Source organism: Annulohypoxylon truncatum (genome assembly GCF_022578515.1).
Source record: "Annulohypoxylon truncatum strain CBS 140777 unplaced genomic scaffold F4807scaffold_24, whole genome shotgun sequence".
In the NCBI taxonomy this organism is placed as follows: Eukaryota; Fungi; Ascomycota; class Sordariomycetes; order Xylariales; family Hypoxylaceae; genus Annulohypoxylon; species Annulohypoxylon truncatum.
The window spans coordinates 363742-380531 of NW_025953810.1; the positions used below are offsets into that span (position 1 = coordinate 363742).

At 46.8% G+C, this 16790-nt stretch overlaps 6 protein-coding genes across 6 annotated transcripts; 4 read left to right on the forward strand and 2 right to left on the reverse strand.

The window, feature by feature from the left end:
* Nucleotides 1-745: 745 nt before the first annotated feature.
* F4807DRAFT_462130 (uncharacterized protein) lies at nucleotides 746-2461 on the forward strand (the record flags this gene model as incomplete). The annotated part of the gene is made up of 1 exon (XM_048001781.1): nucleotides 746-2461. One exon carries the CDS (start codon nucleotides 746-748, stop codon nucleotides 2459-2461), a length of 1716 nt encoding a protein of 571 aa, XP_047852561.1.
* A 1324-nt stretch (nucleotides 2462-3785) lies between these two features.
* On the forward strand, nucleotides 3786-5545 carry F4807DRAFT_452570 (major facilitator superfamily transporter; the record flags this gene model as incomplete). Its single annotated transcript, XM_048000345.1, has 7 exons — nucleotides 3786-4022; nucleotides 4107-4214; nucleotides 4267-4314; nucleotides 4375-4506; nucleotides 4562-4795; nucleotides 4864-5075; nucleotides 5137-5545. The coding sequence occupies 7 exons, from the start codon at nucleotides 3786-3788 to the stop codon at nucleotides 5543-5545; spliced, it is 1380 nt and encodes a 459-aa protein (XP_047852562.1).
* A 491-nt stretch (nucleotides 5546-6036) lies between these two features.
* F4807DRAFT_462132 (uncharacterized protein) lies at nucleotides 6037-7263 on the forward strand (the record flags this gene model as incomplete). The annotated part of the gene is made up of 1 exon (XM_048001782.1): nucleotides 6037-7263. One exon carries the CDS (start codon nucleotides 6037-6039, stop codon nucleotides 7261-7263), a length of 1227 nt encoding a protein of 408 aa, XP_047852563.1.
* Nucleotides 7264-7926: 663 nt separating this feature from the next.
* F4807DRAFT_468920 (uncharacterized protein) lies at nucleotides 7927-9737 on the reverse strand (the record flags this gene model as incomplete). The annotated part of the gene is made up of 1 exon (XM_048002656.1): nucleotides 7927-9737. The coding sequence occupies exon 1, from the start codon at nucleotides 9214-9216 to the stop codon at nucleotides 7927-7929; it is 1290 nt and encodes a 429-aa protein (XP_047852564.1). The 5' UTR covers nucleotides 9217-9737.
* A 10-nt stretch (nucleotides 9738-9747) lies between these two features.
* Nucleotides 9748-12477, reverse strand: F4807DRAFT_462134 (glutamate carboxypeptidase; the record flags this gene model as incomplete). Its single annotated transcript, XM_048001783.1, has 7 exons — nucleotides 9748-9875; nucleotides 9930-10278; nucleotides 10343-10393; nucleotides 10518-10592; nucleotides 10646-10849; nucleotides 11000-11313; nucleotides 11469-12477. The coding sequence occupies 7 exons, from the start codon at nucleotides 12475-12477 to the stop codon at nucleotides 9748-9750; spliced, it is 2130 nt and encodes a 709-aa protein (XP_047852565.1).
* Nucleotides 12478-14035: 1558 nt separating this feature from the next.
* F4807DRAFT_432987 (putative efflux pump) lies at nucleotides 14036-16769 on the forward strand. Its single transcript, XM_047998636.1, has 5 exons — nucleotides 14036-14773; nucleotides 14844-14923; nucleotides 14989-15238; nucleotides 15291-15366; nucleotides 15444-16769. The coding sequence occupies exons 1-5, from the start codon at nucleotides 14469-14471 to the stop codon at nucleotides 16491-16493; spliced, it is 1761 nt and encodes a 586-aa protein (XP_047852566.1). The 5' UTR covers nucleotides 14036-14468; the 3' UTR covers nucleotides 16494-16769.
* The last annotated feature ends 21 nt before the right edge of the window (nucleotides 16770-16790 follow it).

Consider the following 16790-nt stretch of genomic DNA (forward strand, 5'->3'; position numbering starts at 1 on the left):
ATAATGCACTAATAGTAAGCCAGGGCTCTGCGGCGCTGCGCAAGGGAGGTACCTATCTAGATACGGCTTGTTGTCAACCGTCAAGATGAAAATATCGATCGCTAGATGCAATGCCTACAACACTCTCGCGCCGGAGACAAACACCTCGACTACGATACGCAGGCGGAGACAGATGCAATGGCCCAAATCAACATGAACATTCCCGCCCCTTCGCGGAAGTTGGGATATCTGAGAGTGACTCCTGGTAAGTCGGCCATCCTTTCTCAAGACTGGGACACAATTCATGTCCCTTGAGTTCCAAGTTAGGTCAGCGAAACAACGCCTCATCAACACCACGATAAAGCGGTACTATGTATTTCTCGCGTCGACATTTAGCGCATTTCGTCGGATATTTAAGTAGCCACAACCTCCGGAGTTCAACGTGCTTAGAATCTATCTCATTGATTCTAAAATAAAAGCAGTGTTGGTGCGCTGATAGTACCCCACCGTATGACGGGTACCAAAGTACGAACAAACAAAGACCCCAGGCCACCACAACAATCGAATTGTCAGGGAACAATCAAACACTTATTTTTAGTAGTCGCGGATATATGTTATGGAGTTGATCCCCGATCCTCTTGGTAATTCACGCTCTCTCCTGCCGCACGGATACTCAAGTCCTACCTTCAGTATTCGTTCTCCATTCGCAGATACTCATCACACTACTTCATTAATCAGGCTAGGACGACCTCTGATCATAAACAATATGGCGGAACCTGTGTTTGATTTAAACGACAACCTGTTCGGACAGGACCCTGCGTTGATCATCCGGAGCGTTGTAGCCTACCCTGACCGTTATTTCACGCCGGAATTCGATATAGCCCAGCGTGATGGTGTAAGGCAACTTGCTCACCGACAGAACCTAGCAGCCTCAGGCCCGTTTCCCGTTCCTTTACTTAATACCGCTATCGAATCGGAGGATACGGATGAATGGCTTCTCCACAGGTTTATGGAGGGATTGGACGCGCCGTTCCCCGGTGCGGTCAACGCTGTTTACCCAATTCTCCAGATGCTCGAGCCTCCGCTTCATACTGCAGTTAGAGCGGGTCGGGCAGATGCAGTGCGGATGCTCTTGGGGCATCCAACTATTAATACCATGACGGTATATGTCCAGCAACGTTCCGCTAACGCTGGCGATTGTAGATTGTCAGGGTTTGCTCATCCTTCGCCATGTGAACCAGATTCTTTCGAATCACCTTGTCTAACCGCGAGTGAGTATGTGATAGAATGCTTTTCCCGTGCGGAGGCCGGGTCAATGCTACAGCGGAACATCGAAAACTGCGGATTAGTGTTTGTCGCTGCCGGATCTTTTCCAGGGCCGCTTGACGCCGACTCTCGTGTTGTTCCCAGCTTCGCACGAGCGATGCAAGCGGGAATGCACAGGTACACCTTGGCAATACTAGAACGGATTCTCAAATCGGCCCCCGCGCATGACGAGCATCGGGTTCGCTTACTTCAGCGCGGCCTAGAGAGAATACTCTACCAAGCGGCCGGAGCAATGGAATCCAACCCTTTCATCCAACAAATACTCGACCTCTCGGACGAGAATAATATCTTCCCGCTGCCCGCCAACCCGAGTAGCTTAGGTGTAAATCCTATTGCAGCGGCTCTAGAAAATACGCACCCGCACAATGCACACAATATTTTGGACTTCATTAAACGACGCCTGGGTGCCGAATTCGGGCTGCAGTCAGTAGAGTGGGTAAGGGTATTGCTAAGAAATAGTGATATAATGAGTCATTCGTCAAACACCGACGACAACCACGTGTTTTTTCGAGCATTAATCGATTTCATCCCTCGCCCACCGCTTCTCGGACCGGGAGCTAACATGCTTAAGCAACAGTTCGAGCAGGAGAGGAACGAATTTATGACCCAATGCGCGCACGAAGCATTTCGTGCAGGCAAGTTAGCAATTCTCAATGCCACACTTCTCATTGAAGGCCAAGGATGTGATACAGATCTCTGGTTACGAGCGGCTATTGAATACCGTAATACTGGAGCTTTCGAGGTCATCATCTCTAAATGGTTGAAAATGGGAAAGTCCCTCGATACACCTCTATCCGCGGTACCTGCATCAGAGAATCTGCAAGGCGCTCAGGAGGGATGGACAATTCTAGGTGCCGTAATTGAAGCTCGACTCTTGGTTGCAATAGAGTTGTTACTGAACGCAGGGGCTGATCCCAATGTTGTCGTACTTGCAGATTGGTTCTCCCTTTATAATGAGATCGACGAAGCCCAGCGCGTTCTTCAGATGCCACAATTCGTCAAAATTTACTTCGGTTACGGGTTTTTCCAAGGGGACACGCTCCTGGTAAGCCAGGAAGAGTTGGATAATAACCAGGCTATAAGAGAGCACACCAGACTCATACTTCGCATTGCTGAACTTCATGGTGGCATAATGCGTGTTGGACCTGCCATGTAAAATTAGATAGCAAAATATACTCATCCTTGAAGAATGATTGAAATTGCGCTTCCACGACCTCATTATGTCATGATTTAAAAGTGCTCTGCTTTTTGGCACATTCCTCATTCATGGTAGGTACTACTAAACATTCAAATTTCGTAATGTATGGGCCCACTAATACTGATAAGAACTTAATTTTGGTTGGTTGGGTTGCTGTAATTGTAATAAAAGATCTAGTAGTAACTGGTACATACTCCTCGCACCTGCCTTTCTTCTACCTGCCGTAGCTGAATGAAACAGTATTCTACCTACAGACTATAACCTTGTCCGAAATAAGATTCGGATCTAGGTAACTCAGCGTCCCAAGTTGGGCAACGTCATCCATGGATTGCAGCGTCATTGCCATAATGCATATGTGAGACCCGGCACGGCGGATCTGGCACTCCAACCCCACCATACCAACTTCCCCCACAATCCATCCCACGGGATCCAAATTGCTCGACAACAAGCGCGAAGATTACCTACACGTGACTTAGAGCCTTGCTGGACATCCTGTGATCGTTATTATTGATGACTTGCGAATACCTCTACCGATATTTGCCCATCCGATTTTACTCACCGCTTATGGATTTTACCTACATGTGACGGATGTAACATATCAATTGGAGGTGTTGTAACTTGTGTCACCTGTAGCTGTCGTGATACCGAGACTTGGAGGTGCACTGTCTTATGTCCAATCGTGGCCTACTATGCAAATTGAGAGATGTGCGATATTGTTTTTCATAGGTCTCCGGCACCCCGGCATCCCGGTTCAGCCAAAGTAATCTATCTTCAAAAATGTCTTGGCACTAGCGCCATTGGATGATGTAATCACTGGCTTGCTGTAGGGAAGGGAGCCCCTTTCGTAGGGGGGTATCTAACACGCGCCTAGTTAATGCCCCCCGGTGGAATGCCCAACGAACAACCAGTCTTAGAATTGACCGATACCTATAAGTCTTCCTTCCCGTTCAACGTGTCTAGACAATACACAATCCCTTCATTTACCAATACACCCGATGTTCGTCTAACGAGAAAGTCGCCTACCCATCATGGCGTTTGACGGTGATGGTTCGAAATTTATTACGGCTGGTATGGTGGATAACGGACTTTATAATGCGAAAGAACGGCCTGGTGAAGTTGAACATGTCGAAAATCTCGCAGCTGCGGGGACTACTCTTGAGTCCTTCGCTGATCTTGACGAGAAAAAAATCTTAAGAAAGGTCAAGACACTTCTTCATACCTAGTATTCAGCAAATCGTTACAACCCATGGAAGCCATTCACTAACTCCAGTTTCCTCATCAGATGGATATTCGCTTGATCCCGATGCTTATACTTCTCTATCTGTTGTCCTTCCTTGATAGAGGAAATATTGGGAACGCCAAGATCGAAGGTCTTCAAGAAGATTTGGGGATGAGCTCTGACGAGTATAACTTATGTCTGACGGTATTCTTCTTCACGTATGGTGTCTTCGAAGTACCAAGCAACTTACTCTTGAAGAAACTACGCCCTTCAAGATGGATCCCGTTCATCATGGTTGCAGTACGTGAATTCTGATCCCCCGTCCCAGATCTTGCGCAACTGGTCAATTGATGAAGCCAAAATTTCTAACTTAAACCTCTATAGTGGGGGACAGTGATGACATTAATGGGCATAGTGAGGGACTTTCATGGTTTACTCATAACGAGGTTATTTCTTGGCGCCGCTGAGGCGGGCCTCTATCCTGGGTGTGCTGTAAGTTTCTATGATTCCAGTATGACAGTCTAATGCTGACATTTCGTCGAAGTATTATCTCACCATGTGGTATACTCGACATGAGATACAGTATCGCCAAGTACGACCTCTCGTCAAGGATCATATTTCCCATTCGCGTCGCTTGCTAATCAAATAGTAGGCCATGTTCTTTTCCGCTGCCTCGATCGCCGGCGCATTCAGTGGGCTTCTAGCTTTCGTGATCGCGAAAATGGACGGCGTTGGTAACCTAGAAGGTTGGCGCTGGATCTTTATTCTCGAGGGACTTATTACTGTGAGTGAAACATTATGAGATAACCAATGAAGCCTCACAGAACTAAATCGCCCAGATAATTATCGCTTCCCTTGCGTTCTTCGCACTCCATGATTTCCCCGAAACTGCATCATTTCTTACTCAAAAAGAACGCGAGTTTGTCATATTTCGACTGAAATATCAGGGGCAGATTCAAGGAAAAGAACCAGGGAACATCCAGGTAGCCCAAGCGGAGGAGTTCAGGTGGAAATATGTCCTTGATGCCTTTTTGGACTGGCAGGTTTGGGTGAATGTCTTTGTCTTTTGGGGGGTAAGTAACCGTGTTATCTTAGAGCATTGAATTTTCGTAACTAGCCAATATAGCTAACTATCTTGCAGATTGTCTGTCCACTCTATGGTATAAGCTTCTTTCTTCCGACGATTATCAGAAATATGGGCTATACTGCGAGCATGGCGCAACTCATGACTGTGCCAATCTATGCAGTAGCTGCAATACTATCAGTCATATTCGCTTTCATGTCGGACCGTGTAGGAAAGCGCAGCCCATTTATCATTTCATTTCTCCTCGTGATGATCGTTGGTTATTCGATGTAAGCTGTCTCCGACAGTGAACCCAAAGACCTATTATAGAAAGTGGCTAACGTTTAAAAGGTGTATTTCCAGTGCGAATCCTAAGGTAGTCTACTGCGGTGTCTTTTTAATATCATGTGCCATTTATCCAGCATTTCCAGGCTTAGTTAGCTGGTTGTCAAGTAATCTGGCAGGGAGCTACAAGCGTAGTGCTGGGATGGCTATTCAAATTGGCATAGGCAATCTCGGCGGAGCGATGGCATCGAATTTCTACCGACAAAAGGATTCTCCGCGATATATACTTGGCCACGCCTTGGAACTAGGGTTCATTAGTGCTGGTATTATTGCCGCTCTGATTCTTGTTTTAGCATATGCTACTATCAACAAGGCGAGGGAAAAGGCCATAGAACAAGGGCTCGATTCTCAATTCACGGCTGAGGAGCTCTCTGCGAAAGGCGACAGGGCCGTCACGTTCCGATATATGATTTAGCTCCTCTCAGCAAGCGAAATCAATAAAATAATATCGCTGAAAGACAACGGGTACAATACATGAAACATATTGTCAACAGGTATACGTACGTGAGTCGAGGGAAAAAGGAAATAACAATAGGCAGAGTTATGAGAGAAGAGACACGAAGGAACGAAGAAATGATATGACGAAGGGAGACTTCTCACAAAGATTCCAAGATGGATATGACTAATATATCGATCTCGCTTTGAGACCACCCAGGACAAAGGGATTATGCTGCATAAAGAACTCTCACATGGCTTGGTTCATTTCAATGATAATAGTATAACAAGGCACCTTGTACAAGGAATCGCATTTCAATTTAAATGCGACATATAAAATCTTAAACGTTTCGAACTTCTTCGCGAACAGGCTACACATCAACCCATTTCTTCACGATTTTTTTCCTCGAACCCCTGACCCCTGACCCTCTTTTACGTCCCTCTAACCACCAGACGTCATAATTCTCCGCAATGGCTCATTCACCCCTTCTACGGACCTTGATGCGTTTCAGGCTGGATAGTAGAAGTGTGGCGTTGGTGAATTATGAGATAGCTTTAGAAGATGTCAGTGTCAAACTACAGCAATCTCCAAACCTGGAAAATTTTGACGATGATCGATGGACAGACCTGCGTAAAACCCACGAAAACAAAAAGCTGCGGGAAGCTCAGCAGAAAGCCTACGAAAGCCACTTCATTGCCAAAATACTAGAAAAAAGAAAGCTTCAACAAGCCGTTTTGAGTAGATCACAGTACGGTACCAACAATATCCTCCAGACATGGAAAGGGATACTTCCGACAAAACTCAGGGAGATAAAAATGGCTCTGGCTAAATCTGGATTCGCCGAATGGAGACCTCCGTTACCCTCCGAGTCTCTGCTGTCCGAACAAAAGACATATAATCCTCTGTCGAATGGTCGTGTCCATGTGGCGGAGATAGGCCTCATAGACAGGAGACTGCTTCACCATGCCTTAACTCCAAGGTTTGTGCCAAAGCCACATTTCAAGATGGAGAGACAGAGACTTCAAGCGAAAAGCGCTGAGTTTTCGGCCTTCGTAGAAAATAACCGTCATATCATACCGCGTCCCCAAGACGATTCTTCGGATGAAGGTCTTCTGTCTGTAGGTGAGCCGGATGATGACTTCGAGGGCGATAATACGAAGCGAAAGGCTGGGCTTGGTAAGAGAAAACGTACCGTAACGGATAAGCCAAAGAAACGCACAAGAAAGCCTGCTAAATTCATCAAATTGTATGATTGCAAGGCCCACGACCGTACCCATTTAAATTCCCAGGCAATCAACGTTTTTTCTTTAACGCAGCAAAGACTGCCTCGGATAGAGTCGTCTGCATTCGAACGAGTAAATAGGACTATTAGCAAGCGCAACGATGACTCTCAGTCATCGACCGCCACGGACATTGACGAAGACCTCAGGGTGGAGGAAGTACAAATATATGGGACTCTACTACCTTTCCAGTTTCCATTCGAGCAAACTGATGATGGAGAACCACGGGAACCAACCATCGAAGACGTAGCTCAATATCAAGCATGGAGGCACCGCGTCAGTCCCTTTTTTGAGGAGCGAGATCGATACATACAGAGCAGGATTTACTATGAACGGACCAACGATCGCCAGCTATCGCATGCCGTTCAATCACTGGTAGCATTCTGGTCTAAAATGAAAGCACAGCTAAATGCCTAAGGGGGGTGAAACACAAGAGCCACGTCCCTCGGACTCGGTCCTACTTCCTTTCACTATACATGTTAAACAACTTCATCAATTTTGCTCCTGGTGAGTAAACTAAATAAAAATCAATATTAATAGGTAGGATAGGTGTCTACTTGGGTAAGTACATATATTCACTGTAGGTACGGGAGCCTTGAAACCTCCTCTCATCATCGTCGCACGGTTAAATCAGATTTCGTCCCAAAAGACCGGCACTTGATTAGTGGTAGGCGAAGTGGCTTCTTTGCAATATTCTATACTTATCGTTTAATTACACAACTAATTTATAAATATCCCTGAAACCTAAACTTACTAGTCCATAGGAATCACTCTGCCTCCTGTTCGAGACTCATCTTGGCAACCTTTTCGTTGGCCTCACGTAACAGCTTGTCGATGCCTTATTCTGTAAAATGTTTCGAAATTTTCTTCCTAGTGTTGACATTAGAACAAAGATGCTGTTTTTTCCTATTTTTATGTTGTAAGATCGAGCGAAGATGTTTGTGACTTTTAGAGTCCAGTATAAGCACGTCATAGGGTGAGTCTTTCGGATTTGGTTGTTATATTTTCTGTGACTTGGGCTTTGCAAGTCTTAAACATATACCTAGAATCTATGATGCTATAAGATAAACTTACCTACTACTATTCATCGCGTGGGGGGTGGCCTGGAAGTCTGCCACCATTATCCGCAAGCTCTGTCTCGGATTCTCGTTGCTCTAACGCAAGATGTTCACCCGCTTGAGTTACTCCCAAACTAGCTGTCGTGTGGAAATCAAATGGACATTCGTACGGTGGATAAATAATCCACGGAGTAAGCGGAGATAAATTGACCATTCCAACCTCAGTATCTGGAAAACTAAAATCTCCCCCTGCGTAATCCGGATAAATCGCTGGAACTAAGCGGTCATTATAGTGAATTGTTGGGTGCCTTACATTATGCTGCCAGCTTACCGTAAGTAACATGAGTAAACAAAATCCAAACCAATGGCGATCTTCAATATCAGGGGTGTTCGTCTGTTTGAACAAGCAGCTACGCCAGCCACTCAACGGATCATCTGGTCCGATTCCATCCTCAGCCAGTACTGCCACTCCTAGGTGGTAGACAGATATGATAAATCTTATAGCATGGTCTTCATAGCTCCAGTTTGTTTTGTCAAGTCTCCTACGCTCGTCCGGTATTCCCACGCCATAAGCGCGCCTCCTATAGGTAGCAAGATCTGGGTTTGCTAAGATAGATTGTACTTGGTTCCATTTCGGGTTCGATGTATCATGGTGCGACGCTAGCCAGTCCTCCCCGAACTCCTCCCAAGGCAGTCGAACGGCTGGAGAACGTAGAAATCGCGCAAAAGACTCTGCCTCCTGACTATCGTCACCACTAACAAGAGAGCCATCCATGCCGCATAGGCTGTACATGATTCCTTCTTGCCGCAGCCGAATAGCGTAGCTTCGGTCATAGCCTTCGTGGGACATGGTCAAAGCTTCCCAATGGCGCCGGCGCGCAAAGTTGGTCCAGACAGCGTACTTTACCTGCCGGTCTACGCGGGACCTCATTACCTGGAAGAAATTGACATTTCCTCTCTCATAGATATCCCCGAAGCTCTCTGGATTAAGGGCAGGTCGGTCCACGGTTTGCCACCATGATCGGGCGACCTCCAGCATCCACAACCTGAAAGACCTCCAGCCTCCGGGCGTTGAGACCTCATGGGGTATGCCATTCCGATGATAAAAGTCTGCGCGCAGGTAAAGAACATCTATATCTTCTAGGAGTAAGCGATTGGTGTAGAATCTTCCCTCTGGATTGTACGGCTCGAATTCATACAATGGATCAGCGTGCTCTCTATACCAATGTCCTGTATAGTCGGCATGTTGATCATAGAACTCAACTATTTCGTCCTGCTGCCGTCGTAGAAAATCTAATCCGTCGTCTGCCATTTCTAGGAAAGTGGTGGTAAGTTTCCTTAAGGAGGTTTCCGAAGTTAGTAATGTTGAAGACTGGAGTACGTATGCGTAAATAGGGACCTAGGTATGATGAAGATTATGAGAATATTAACAGCATTGGTAGAAATATATATGATGGACTTATATAAATAAGAATGCATATTATACCTAAATCATTATCAATGAAGCAGTCGATTTAATCACTCGGCGGACGTTGGAAACAATGCCTTTATTTGAAGTCAATTCTATTCGCTTATAAGATGCATTGTTCACTGCTTTACAAAGCATAATTTTATCTAATAAAGAGTAGATTATTAATTATTAATAACACAATTACCCCCTTAAAAGTTAGCACGAAGCCAACTTAAGTACCTAGTATGTAACACGGTAAAAGGGGTAAAAAGGGGGTAAAGGAGGTAAAAGGAGAGTACCTATTAAGTTAATCGCCCCACCAGCGGATATTATTATTAATAAAAAGGGGAAATAGTAGGAAACAAGTTGGGTTGTTCCATTACTATAGCCTTGCTAGGTCTTGATTATGTTTGCAGCCACCAAAATGGCATCCGCAGTCTTCTGAAGAAACTGGGTTGCGAGCGATGTGTTTTGAGCTTCCACTGCTTCTGTTATCCCGGGAAATGTTGTTGCCGCGTACCCTATAAGCAAGCGTCAGTTCGTTATGGAGGAAAAACAAGTGATTATAGACAAACCTGTGTCAAGTCCGGGGGCGAAAATAAGATGTCGATAAAATTCACGGTTCGGAAGACCCCCTTGAGATACAAAGCCACGCTGAAAATCTCTGTATTTGTGGTTCACCAGTGTCAGGAGGTCAGAGTCATTTGTTGCTATTGCCTGTTGTGCAGCTGCCTGCACTTCCGTCGCTCCAGTCTTGAACTCTTCTATTGCATCCTGCAGCATAGAGGTGTCTAGGTCTTGAGAATTTGAGTTGATCGTTGAAATGAGATCATCATAATATTTCTCTAGCTGCGTACCATAGTTAGGTAGGTCGAATTGTATCAAATCGTCATTTGAGAGATTATAGGCTAAGAGTGTCAGGTACTATCAGAATAGTTAGTTTCCCTTTAGTTGTTGCTGATGAAGATTGACAGGCGAAGAGTCTCACTTGGGCCATAGATTTGTGTGCTAGGAAACTAGGATCTCCAAATGTCGTCATCTACATGATATGAAGTTAGTAAGAGGTACCTAAAATCCCAATAGAAATAATAATTTGAAGCCATCTTGACCGTCTACTCCAATGATAATCAATACAAAAACAAGTTCCTGCAATTATTACTCACCCAATGATAAGAGTCGAAATTGGAATGGTAGTGATAAATAGGATCCGTCGCGCCTGGTCCGGCGCTCATATCAATCTGTTAGCATTAGCACCATTCCAATCCTATGTGTATTCAGACGGTCTTCTTACAGAACCGATTCCGTTGTGGACAAAAGAAGTATAGTCACTACCACTTCCCAGTACACCAATGGATCCTTCCGTGTACTCAAGCCAGACGTCGTACATGGTACGATTCGTATTCATCCATAAAACTTTCTTCATAATATCAGTCGCGATGGTGTGTAGCTCAGGGGTTGCTTCTATATAAGGCCAAGGTCCGGATGCGCCGACGTCCTGCGATATCCGAGGTCAGTACCTGGGTCATTACCCTCTTTTCTCTTTTAAGTCATCAAAAAAACTTGTTTCTAGCTCAACAAACATCGCAATAAAGGATATTTAAAGTTGAACTGGAAAACCAGACCAATAACTCAATGCATGACTCACAATGTTCAAGTACGATACTGTCGTCTCACTGAGCCATGGAACATATTCTTCAACCCATTCGGTCGAACCAAGTAGACCGTATTCTTCCCCATCCCACGAGGCGAGGACGATGTTTCGTTTTGGCCTCCATCCTTGAGATAGGAGTTCGCCGAATGCTTTCGCAAGTTCGACAATGATCGCAGTGCCGCTATTAGGATCAGCGGCGCCTCCGATAATCCATGCATCTCGATGATTGCCTATCACGATCGTCTCGTCTGCGATCGTGCCGTTAATGATCCCAATCGAATTCCAGATCGGGGTATATTTATCTTCCACTACAACAACAGGAGTCAGTAAGTCCTTCGTTGGGCGAGAGCCGTAGGAGTTGGAGCTAATTCTCGGGGGTAAAACCACCCCGTCGGCTCAATTAGGACATTTTCACCTCCAACAGGCCCAGAGGGGGTGAACAGGAAAACTAGATATTACATACTGAAGTTTGACATGCTGATCGTCGTACCAGGGGCAGGACCGGTACTGTAAGACACGTTCAACGCGCCCACCCAACCTGTGCGGTTGACCTCAGTACCGGGTGTTCCTTGTCCGTCGAGAGCGGCCAAAATTGGAATCGCATTTACGTAGGATATTGGGATTGAAGGTATCTTAGGGAGGACCGGTGATGGGTCTCCACGTGGTGAGCCTTCCTTCGAGGGGTAGCCAGGAGTTGTTGGGTCACCTGGGTATGTCGATAGGAACTCCACACTCCCTCGTTGCACAGCAGATGGGTTCCGCGCCGGCCCATCAGGATACGCGGCAAACCCGTTGGCCTCAGTGATGTTCCCGTCATCTGAAGTATCCGTGAAAATAATTACGCCAATCATACCATTCTCTTGCGCGTTCTTCACCTTCAATCCTCTAAAGGGGCCTCCATACTTCGCGACGGCGACCTTGCCTTCTAAGGGGACACCAAGTTCGTTCAATCTATCAAAGTCAACCTGTTGGCCGCGTCCAACATAGACGAATTCGGCATTGACGCTGCCGTTGGCGGAATACCCATGGAACGTAGGTATTCGATTAGGATAACTAGTTGTCTCATCCTCGTTCAACACAGCTTCCTCCAAGTCCGGCGTATAAGTAGTGCCATTGGAATACACCAAGCTCAAAGACTTATTAATGGGATAGTTTATATAGACGTCGTAGGAAACGATGCTGGAATTCCAGCCGCTTTCTCTCCAATGATCCGCCGTCCACTCTGCCATGGACATGTTTTTACCGGCAAGATGTGCGCCATGGGTGTAGTAGTAAGACCACTGTGATATGGTCGTGTTAGAGATGGCATTCACGAGGATGGCTTCCTCTGAACTCAATGGGGTCAAGGGGGTGTCCCGCTTCTTGATCGAAGATGTATGTAAGAAACGCTCATGCAGACACGCACTGGCACAAGTGAGGAAGAGCATGACCAGCATGGCCAAGGCCTGTTTTCTATTACTCCTGTAGCACATCTTGACGATTGTTTGAGAGGATTAATAATAGCGACGATTCCTTTTCAATCTACATTAAGCAGCGTATATCATTTATAAACGATCGCACTCCAGAGAATCCGACCATAGCAACCCCGCTGGATGAGCTGGAGCTTGGCGCCGAGCGGAGTCGATCGTCTGCATGAAGGCTTGTCATTGTCACGCCGGAATTGGACAGCACGAAGAGGTTGACGCCCGAAAACGAAGATGGGTGGCTTTGGTTTTTGGAGTGCGGGGACGGCAGAGTTTTGAACTGCCAGATTAAGCGTGATCTTGCACATAGTGACGCACATCACGATATTGCGATATCATCAACAGGAGAGATTACTAACTGCCATTTTAGTATATGGGCGCAATTCATTCTCAGAGTCGTACGTGTTGAGGCTGGGATTGTATTCTCTCAACTGGCAGCTATCCTCAAATAGCTGTAATCCTGTACGGCTTTCAAATGTTAATTCTTTGATATGCGAAGGGTTAGGTTAAAGGTTTCACAGGTCAGCCACGTCCCTTGGCCAGCCACGTTCTTTGCCCAGTGCGCGGTCCATATGGCTCGGGGACTAAAGAAAGGCGCCACACTGTGTGTAAGCACACTTCCTACTAGCTTGATATGAACTTTGAATAGGGCGGGCTGGGAAATTATTTTTAGCCAGGATACCTATCGTAATTCAATTTGCGACCCTGGCGCCACCACAACCTACATAAAATTGAGTGGCCTGGTATTCGAGAACGAATAGTCAGTGCACTAATATGCTAGTTTTTCACAAAGGGTGAGTGGAATGAAAGCAGCATATTTATTATGAATGAACAGCACATACCGATGCTCACTGCCGAAGATGTAAAGCTGGCCAGTGATACATGAGACAGCTGTAGCACGAATTATCACGAATTATTCAACTTTTCTTTGTGTGAATGATCCAACGATTATTGGCGGCAAGATTAAGGGGTCCGAAGTCCGTACCTAGTAGAGCATAAGGACAGGGATGAATCATAATGATCATACCTGGTAACAATGCGAGCTGAGTCATGTTAGGCTCTACCCGATCCATACGTAGACCAGATAACCCCTGGCTTCATCATCATCGAAGCTAGCGAACCACAAACTGGGACTACAACAGGTTCTCTAGCAGGTCTAGGTGACTTATTGTACGGTGGCTTATGGGCCTTTCAGGTATGGATATTTCTTTTCTTTTAATGCACACTCGAGGGAATGGCCAATCATCTCATGGAACTCCCAGATAGTATTTCTAAGCCGGAGACTATTATCCACTGATATTCAAAATGAATCATCTTAAATTTTCTTAATGGCACCAGTTGGCACCTACTACCCAATCCACTGCGGCTAGATCTATACAATTCCACCGAGCTAGTAAATCTCGGAGATAGACTATTTCCTGATTGAATGGTAAAATCCGAGATCCATCCCCTACTAGGCCTTCTCAGCTACGCTAATTGGTCGATGGATCTGGGCTGAGCCACTATAAAATTCCTCCAGGGCTACAGGGCTATCCTCTAAACACGCTAAATATGTGCCCGTCGTAAGGAATAGACCGGTAAACGCATCATACCGGCTTATCCTCTGACTCGTCTCTGCCACCCCGGGCACATACATTCGGCCGGGTTTAACAAGAATACCGAGTCGGCGGGTTGACAAGCAGGACAGTTCCATTCTCCTTTCCCTTCTCTTTGGTTCCCGCCCTAGATTTGACATCAGACATGGGTTATTACGCATTGTATATGTATATAATATAGACCCTACATGAGTCACAGACCAGAGAATATAGGAACCTGATCAGAAGATCAATATCATTCAAGAAACATCCGATCTCCTTGTTTTATTGTAACGCCTACGCTCACTTCGAAGATAGTATCTTCCTACCTACTAGGTAGGAAATAGTATATTTTAAGTCTACGTACCTAACTTAACAAGCAGTTCTCAACTCAAGTCAACGAGACGTCGTATCAACACCTTCACGATGACGGCAAATGACACTAGCACAGCAGACGGAACGATAAACGAAAAAGTATCCCCTTCTATAGACGAATCCTCCGATTCAAATAGCTCTATCATCGTTGTTGGGGACGAGAGACATACTCCTGTCGCCAACCCTAATCAGGAGAAAGGCCATGACCTCGCCAGACATACCACAGTCGTATCCCATCATGGAGACTCTATACGACAGATCCAAACTCGAGAAGACGGCACTGAATACCCTACTGGCATGAAGTTAGCTTTAATCACTTTAGCACTCTGCCTAGGTGTCTTTTTGATGGCACTCGAGTACGTTCTCTTCTGTTTCGCCTTCCACAATCTGGTCAACACGTATCTTGTATCTAATTCGTGTACGCAGCAACTCTATCATCGCAACCGCAATTCCCAAAATTACAGATGCTTTTCACAGTCTACCTGACGTGGGCTGGTACGGAAGTGGTAAGACGGCCACCGATTTGAATTCTTACAGACTCCTTTTCTAACCAAAATCTCCCCTTTAACAGCCTACTTATTGACCACCGCGGCCCTGCAACTTCTATTCGGGAAATTCTATACCTTTATGAGTATAAAATGGGTCTTCCTCGCTGCGATCAGCATCTTCGAGCTTGGAAGCTTGATATGTGGAGTTGCTCAAAACTCGGTGACGTTGATCATCGGCCGTGCCGTCGCCGGCCTTGGCTCTGCCGGAATCATGTCGGGGGCGCTTCTTATCCTTGCGCATAGCGTCCCTCTTGCTAAACGGCCTATGTACTCGTAAGTCTTTCGGTTACCGACTCTTACTCTTTTTTTATTAACTCCAAGGTAGTGGTCTCATCGGCGGCATGTACGGTATCGCATCAGTCGCCGGCCCCCTTTTGGGTGGCGTCTTTACTGATAAAGTGGTATGTTCTACCTAATCTGTTTCGATTATCCACTCTCGTTTCCTTCAACGCCTTGCTGATATCTGGACGACAAATAGACGTGGAGATGGTGTTTCTACATCAACCTACCGATCGGCGCCGTGACCATCCTCACCATCCTATTCTTCTTCCCCGAGCCGAAGCGGAGCAAACCCAAGGACGAAACGCTAATGGAGCGCGTCAAGCGCTTCGACCCCCTCGGCACCGTCCTCTTCATGCCAGCCGTCATCTGCGTGCTCCTCGCCCTGCAATGGGGCGGCACGGAGTACCCGTGGAAGAGCGGGCGCATCATCGCGCTATTCGTCGTCTTCGGCGTCCTCATCCTCGCCTTCATATACGTGCAGTACCTGCAGCAGGAGAACGCGACGGTGCCTCCCCGCATCTTCCGGAAGCGCACCATCTGGTCCAGCAGCCTGTTCGCGTTCGGCGTCGGGTCCGGCTTCTTCATCATGGTCTACTACATCCCCATCTGGTTCCAGTCGGTCCAGGGCGTCAGCGCCGTCGACTCCGGCATCCGCAACCTGCCGATGCTGATCAGCGTCGTGCTCTTCTCCATGGGCTCCGGCGCCCTCGTCACCGTGTTCGGGTACTATGCGCCGTTCATGATCCTCGGCTCCGTCGTCATGTCCGTCGGCGGGGGGCTGCTGTCGACGTGGAAGCCGGATACCAGCGAGGGCGTCTGGATCGGGTACCAGATCTTATTTGGCGCCGGCGTCGGCATGAGCATGCAGCAGCCGCTGATGGCCGTGCAGACGGTGCTCGATATCAAGGACGTGCCGACGGGGACCTCGATGCTGGTCTTCGTGCAGACCATGGGCGGCGCGCTGTTCGTCAGCGTCGGCCAGACCGTCTTCAGCAACAAGCTCGTCCAGGAGCTGGCCGTCAACGTCCCGGGTCTCGATCCGAATATCGTCTTAAGTGCCGGCGCGACGAACCTGCAGAACACCCTATCGCCTCAAGTCATTACGAGCGTGATACTCTCGTACAGCAATGCTCTGACGACGGCGTTCGTCGTCGGGACGGCGCTGTGCGCTTTCACTATCTTCGGCAGCGTTGCGATCGAGTGGAAGAGTGTGAAAGGCAAGAATATCGAGGCTGGCGTTGTATAAGTTGCCAGATTTCTCGGATTACGTTGAATAATAATATCTTTAATATTTTCCTTATATTGTATGCATAGCCGGGCCAGATTTTAGACCTGCCTAATAGGCAGGCAATGGGAATGTCTCGGGGCGTATAGATTTGGCGTTTGATGAAAGGCCAGGAGATACCAGGTACATGAATGAAGCGTTAAGGGATGGTTTCCATTGCATGAGGCATGGAATGGTATAGATGAGCGTCGGTATCTGCTCTAACCTTAGTCTCTAATCGAAATAATCCCCTCTACATTTGAATACTGGCAGTCCATC